General features: G+C 52.7%; 1 protein-coding gene across 1 annotated transcript in view; it reads left to right on the forward strand.

Moving 5' to 3' along the window:
* Positions 1 to 5851, forward strand: part of LOC122546736 (EH domain-binding protein 1-like) — a 9163-nt gene extending 3312 nt beyond the window's left edge. The window contains exons 4-5 of the mRNA XM_043685380.1: positions 3609 to 3723; positions 5103 to 5851. Of these exons, the coding sequence (XP_043541315.1) occupies positions 3609 to 3723; positions 5103 to 5190 (203 nt within the window). The 3' untranslated portion in view covers positions 5191 to 5851. The remainder of the gene's footprint in view (positions 1 to 3608; positions 3724 to 5102) is intronic.
* The last annotated feature ends 1111 nt before the right edge of the window (positions 5852 to 6962 follow it).

Below are 6962 nucleotides of genomic sequence, written 5' to 3' on the forward strand. Positions count from 1 at the left end.
TACAGGGAGAGGCTGAACAGGCTGGGGCTGTTTTCCCTGGAGTGTCGGAGGCTGAGGGGTGACCTTATAGCGGTTTACAAAATTACGAGAGGCATGGATAGGGTGAATAGGCAAAGTCTTTTCCCTGCGGTCGGGGAGTCCAGAACTAGAGGGGCATAGGTTTAGGGTGAGAGGGGAAAGATATAAAAGAGACCTAAGGGGCATTTTTTTCACACGGAGGGTGGTACGTGTATGGAATGGGCTGCCAGGGGAAGTGGTGGAGGCTGGTACAATGACAACATTTAAGAGGCACCTGGATGGGTATGTGAATAGGAAGGGTTTGGGGGGATATGGGCCGGGTGCTGGCAGGTGGGACTAGATTGGGTTGGGATATCTGGTCGGCATGGACGGGTTGGGCCGAAGGGTCTGTTTCCATGCTGTATGACTCCATGACTCTATGTGCTGCAGGCAGACCCACAATGCCAGAGAGTCATACAGCAGGAATACAGACCCTTTGGCCCAACCAGTCCACGCTGACCACAATCCCAAACTGAATTAGTCCCAACTGCCCATAACCCTCCAAACATTTCTTATTTAGGTTTTTGTCCAAATGTCTTTGAAGTATTGCAACTGTACCTCCATCCCACATGTTTATTCCACACACCAACCACTCTCTGTGTAAAAATAAGTTGCCCCTCATGTCTTTTTAAAATCTTTCTCCTCTCACCTTAATATGCCCCCAAATCTTGAAATCCCTCACCCAAGGGAAAAGGCACCTGCCATTCACCTCATGATTTTATAAACCTCTAGAGGGTCACCCCTCAACCTCCTACACTCCAGTGAAAAAAGTCCCGGCCTATCCTGCCTCTCCTTCTAACTCAAACCCTGAATTCCTGGCAACGTTCTGGTAACTCTCTTCTCACTGAGATATGATTAGATTAGATTACTTTTTTTTTAGATTAGATTAGATTACTTACAGTGTGGAAACAGGCCCTTCGGCCCAACAGTCTACACCGACCCGCCGAAGCGCAACCCAGCCATTCCCCTACATTTACCCCTTTACCTAACACTACGGGCAATTTAGCATGGCCAATTCACCCTAACCTGCACATCTTTGGACTGTGGGAGGAAACCGGAGCACCCGGAGGAAACCCATGCACACACGGGGAGAATGTGCAAACTCCACACAATCAGTCGCCTAAGTCGGGAATTGAACCCGGGTCTCTGGCGCTGTGAGGCAGCAGTGCTAACCACTGTGCCACCGTGCCGCCCACTTTCACCTTTCACACGAGTCTTCTTTTAACAGCAGAACAGATGCTGATCATACTAAAGAATAGATTTTAAAACAACCAATATAAGTTGTATTTGACAATTAGAATGAAGAAGGGCTTATGCCCCGAAACGTCGATTCTCCTTCTCCTTGGATGCTGCCTGACCTGCTGCAATTTTCCAGCAACACATTTTTAAGCTCTGATCTCCAGCATCTGCAGTCCTCACTTTCTCCCAATTAGAATGATCTCAAAACATGTGGGCAAACAAAGTCCTGATCTTTGGGTGGCACAGTGGTTAGCACTGCTGCCTTACAGCACCAGAGACCCAGGTTCAATTCCCGCCTCAGGCGGCTGTCTGTGTGGAGTTTGCACATTCGCCCCGTGTCTACGTGGGTTTCTTCTGGGTGCTCCGGATTCCTCCCACAGTCCAAAAATGTGCAGGTTAGGGTGAATTGGCCATGCTAAATTGTCCCATAGTGCCCAGGGATGTGCAGGTTAGTGTGGATTGGCTGTGCTAAATTGCCCGTAGTGTTAGGTGAAGGGGTAAATGTATGGGAATGGGTCTGGGTGGGTTGCACTTCGCCGGGTTGGTGTGGACTTGTTGGGCCGAACGGCCTGTTTCCACACTGTAATCACTTGTCCTGACACTATCCATTAAGGAGACACAAGTGAAATTATACCCCAGGATTGGACTTAGCTGAGAGTTTCCTTGAAATGAACATTTAATGAGACATTTCTCAATCTGCTGACACTAATTTTTCACAAATCTGAGAGCTTAAACGTTCTCAGTTCTAATAACCTGCAGATTTGTCACCGAACTCCCGCAGTTTAGAAACTTTGCAATCTCAGCCCTTCTCCTGAAATACCATACTTATTTATCTGTCCCGAATCCTTCTGAAGAGAAACAGTAAAGCGGTTTCTGAACTTCACACTGGTATTTTGTGAACTGAACTGAAAAATATGCTTCAGAGCTGCATTTAAAGGGGGAGCTTGCTTGTCTGAAAACAAACCTAATGTTTATTCTGCCTGTCATAAAGCCTTCAAGAAGCCTGGCGCTGGAAAAGCACAGCCAACCGAGCAGCATCCGAGGGGCAGGCAGAGTAGACATTCCTGATGAAGGGCTCCTGCCCGAAATGTTGATGCTCCTGCTCCTCGGGTGCTGCCTGACTGGCTGTGCTTTTCCAGCGGCACATGTTTTGACTCTGATCTCCAGCATCTGCAGTCCTCACGTTCTCCGAACTAACCAGCCTCCCATTTACAACACAGAAGTTTGCAGGCACCTGCTCTCTGACACATATTGGATTTGCTCACTGTTCCAGCAGGACTTTCTGACCTTGATTTTTTTTTAATAGTGAAAGCAAAACCCTTCACAAACGGAACCAACACCCGTATGCCGCTATTTTTAAATCTAAACTCTAAAAATGATATAAATACCCGGTACACATTACACACCTTCCAATGTAGTGCATACCACAGTGTGCTAACATCGACAGAGGGACATAGTGCACAGATGGACACTGGCGACACACATACCGCTGCGACTGACTCAAGCCACGGAAGTCATTTGTGGGCACCCCCAGAGCCTTTTTTTAAGCAGTAACGCAACTGATGACCACTGATGGGTGGCATGGTGGCTCAATGGTTGGAACTGCTGCCTCACAGCCCCATGGACCCAGGTTTGAACCCATCCTCAGGTGACTGCGTGGATTTCCTCTGGGTGCTCCATTTCCGCCCACAGTCCAAACATGTTTAGGTGAGGGTGGATTGGCCATGCTACATTGGTCCATAATACCCAGGGGTGTGCAGGTTAGGGTGGATTGGCCGTGCTAAATTGTCCCATAGTGCCCAGAGATGTGCAGCTTAGGGTGGATTGGCCGTGCTAAATTGTCCCATAGTGTCCAGGGATGTGCAGGTTAGGGTGGATTGGCCGTGCTAAATTGTCCCGTAGTATCTAGGGATATGCAGTTTGGATACATTAGTCAGGAGTAAATGTAGAGTAATAGGATAGGGGAATGGGTCTGCTGGGTTCCTCTTTGGAGGGTCGGAGTGGACCTGTTGGGCCGAAGGGCCTGTTTCCACACTGTCGGGATTCTATGATTAAACAATTGTTTTACCCGCTGCTACCACTTCTAAAGCCCAGAACCGATTCCAGCCTCCATATTTGTCCCTTGACCGTCACTTGCTCAGAAACGAAAAGGCAGATGCTTGGGGGCGGCAAGGGTGTCTTGGCGAGCTCGCTGTGCAGAGTCTGTCTGCCGTTGTCCCCTACCTGAACCCAGCCACCGCCTTCAGAGGCTTCCTGGGGTCGCGACAGGTGCTAGAGGAATGTGACCTCCTCTCTCTCTCTTCCTCGCGTAGAGTGGAAGAAGACGGATGCCCAGCAGCGGCGAGAGCGATTGTTACTGGAGGAACTGGTCTCCCTGGTCAATAAGCGGGACAGCCTGGTTCGAGACCTGGACGCCAAGGAGAGATTGTGAGTTTAACGGCAGCTCCCTTCCCACCCAGACCATCTCAGGGAACCGCGGCTAGCCCAGGGGCATGGATGAAAAGCATCTGTGATTTCCCATTTTCAAGCACTTTGCACGCTGGGTCTTGCGCCAGGGTTTGACAGATGAGCTGGAGAGATGGGGTGGGTCAACAGCACACGGGGGTTCACTGACTGGGAGGTATGGGCATCAGGAGACGAGAGAGCCAAAGCCATGGCGGTCCCATTGGGTCTCAGATAACTCTGGGCGGGGAACGCGGGAGAGTGGGGGCTCACCTGGAAGAGTAGGGACAATCTGGAACTCGCTCCCATAGGGAGCGGGGTGTCTCGCCTAGCAATGGCCTAGTGGTGTTACTGCTGGACGGTTAATCCAGAGGTGAAAACGTGTTGCTGGAAAAGCACAGCAGGCCAGGCAGCGTCCAAGGAGCAGGAGAATCGACGTTTCGGGCGACCCAAGCAATATTCCGGGGAAACTCAGGTTCGAATCCCACCTCGGCAGAATTTGAATTCAAGAAACATTTGGACTCAAGAGTCTAAAGATGGACCATCAATGGGGAAAAACCCACCAAAGTCCCCTAGAGAAGGAATTCACATTCGGCCAATCATTTTAAATTATGCCCCAGTTTTACAAGGATGTCGCTGGGGTTGGAGGGTTTGAGCTACAGGGAGAAGCTGAATAGGCTGGGGCTGTTTTCCCTGGAGGCTGAGAGGTGACCCTATAGAGAATTATACAACCATGAGGGGCAAGGAACAGGGTGAATAGACAAGGTCTTTTCCCTGGGGTGGGGGAGTCCAAAACTAGAGGGCGTGGGTTTAGGGTGAGAGGGTAAAGACATAAAAGAGACCTAAGGGGCAACTTTTTCACCCAGAGGGTGGTGCGTGTGTGGAATGAGCTGCCAGAGGATGTGGTGGAGGCTGGTACAATGACAACATTTAAAAGGCATCTGGATGGGGACTTGAATAGGAAGGGTTTGGAGGGATATGGGCCAAGTGCTGGCAAATGGGACTAGATTGGGTTGGGATAGCTGGTCGGCGTGGACGAGTTGGGCCGAAGGGTCTGTTTCCATGCTGTACGTCTCAATGACTCTAACGTAACCCCTGAAATCCGCGGATCGTCCTTGTCTTTGTCCAATGCTGGAGCAGTTCCAATTCCAACTTGCTGCTTTGCGTGGACGTGTTATGAGGCTGACCCAGACACAGAGGGGCCGAGTGGGGTCCTGCTGCTGGTGAGCTGTAGAGTAGCTCAAGTAATAATCCTGTGTTTGTTTTCTGCCCCTTCCATCCCCGTCCCCACCACCCCATTCCCCAACCCGCACCTCCACCCCTTGTCCTGTCCCCCTCCCCCATCCCCTGTCCCCTTACCCTAGCGCTGAGGAGGAAGACGCCCGTCTGGAGCGAGGCCTGCAACACAGGCGTCAGAAGTATAGCCGCCGGGAGAAATGCGTGATAAACTGAGCGAGCGAGGCAGAGAAGGAGAGAGAGAGAGATGGAGAGAAAAAAAAATGGCGACAACTAGGGGGCTGAGGCAGCCCAGTGAGAGCCGGCGCCATCTTGAGGGTGACAATTTGGCGCTCGACGACGCTATTTCGGTTCTTCGCCCCTGCTGGAAGGCCGAGACTATTCGGTCAGGAGTGCGTCTCTCACCAGGAGGAGAGAGCGAGCAAGGGGGTGGCCAGAAAGGTCAAGGATGGGAGGGGGAGGGGGGGTGGGGGGAGGGGTTGCTAGCGGTGCGTTGGTCGGAGTCGGACCTGTTTGTCACGGGACTTGAAAATGCTCCCCAGGCTCATATCCACCCACCCAACCTCTTCCCTGCTCCCCCGCCCCCCCACTCCCTCCCACAACCGCCCATGCAGTCTCTGGTCCCCCAGCTGCCAGTTTCTGCTGCTCCCACCCCTCCCTCCCAAATCGGTGAAGCTTGAAGTTAGCCAGGCCTCCTGGCTAGGGGAGGATGGCAGACAGGGTTGCGTCTGAGGAGGTTTAGTTGAGGGATGGGGGCGAGTGGCCAGTTGGGGGAGGAGGAGGAGGAGGAGGAGGAAGGGGTGATGACTCTATTGACTCTTAAACGTCCCCTCTCCTGCGCAAAGAGAGATGCCTTACCGCCCGATTGTGGGGGGGGGGTGGTGTGGTGAGGTTGCACGTGTGACATTGGGCTCTGGGGGAGGCTGGTCGGCTGCTGGGGGGGCCTCACGGGCCAGTTGAGCTCAGTGCCGGCCCCCAATGTTTTTGCACCGCCTGTGGCTTGCGACCCGGCATTGTGGGTGGGGTACTGTGGGGGAGGAGGGCGGGTGGGGTTTAGTATTGGGACGATGCCCCTGGTGTGAGGAGGCCACCCTCTTGACCTCAGGTCTCCCGTTCCTCCCTTGGATCCTCTCCTTTCTCGGACTCCGATTCATTCTGTGAAGAGCACTCCCCGCCACCCCACCGCACCCCCCCTTCCACCCAGGGATGTTGGTGGGGCAGCTGGGCGCCAGTGTGCACGTGTGGTCTTTATTACTTGTGGTTAAAGGAAGCGGGATCTTGTGTCGAGTAAACTACCCTTCCTTTACGTCGTTGCACTTTCTGTGATTTGCTGTTTGGAATTAAAGCCATGTTGACAAAGCCCGCTTCCCCTTGCCATATATCCGGCACTGCGGCAGATGTTAAAGGAAGCTAAAGTTTGCTGGTAATCTGAAATAAAAACAGAACGGTTGGTATGGTGACAGCGCCCCTACCTACTGGATCAGGAGGTCGGGTTCAAGCCCTCATCGGCGCAAGACGTGTGTAATATTGATTAGGAAAATAGGTTTAGCGAGAAACGGAAAGTGCTGGAGAAACTCAGCGGGAAACGGAGTTATCGTTTCAGATACGGCGTCAAAACAAAAAGCAAATGGAAAAGTTAATGGAGCAACAGCGTGTTAATGGTGGTGGGGGAGCGATATAGGAGGGACGCATGGTGTTAATAGCAGGCGTCCCACAAGAGGGAGTAGGCCACGCCTGCTGAGGAGACCCGATGGGTGAAGGGAGGGGAGCCGGGATGGAGGGCGGTGCTCCTGGGCTGAAGGTGTGTGTCCTGGAGGCTGCAAAGTGAGCTGCAACCAGGGGCTAGTACCAACTCGCTGCCCTGAGTGGCCTTGCTCTTTTGGTGGGTGGGCGGAGCCTTAGCCACTGGGTTCTGTGAAGGAGGGGCTTGTAGCCAAGGGGTGGGGCCTGTCGCTGCTGGGGGGGGGCTGTCAAACAGGGGGCGGGGC

The sequence above is a fragment of the Chiloscyllium plagiosum genome, unplaced genomic scaffold, assembly GCF_004010195.1.
Source record: "Chiloscyllium plagiosum isolate BGI_BamShark_2017 unplaced genomic scaffold, ASM401019v2 scaf_14677, whole genome shotgun sequence".
Classification (NCBI taxonomy): domain Eukaryota; kingdom Metazoa; phylum Chordata; class Chondrichthyes; order Orectolobiformes; family Hemiscylliidae; genus Chiloscyllium; species Chiloscyllium plagiosum.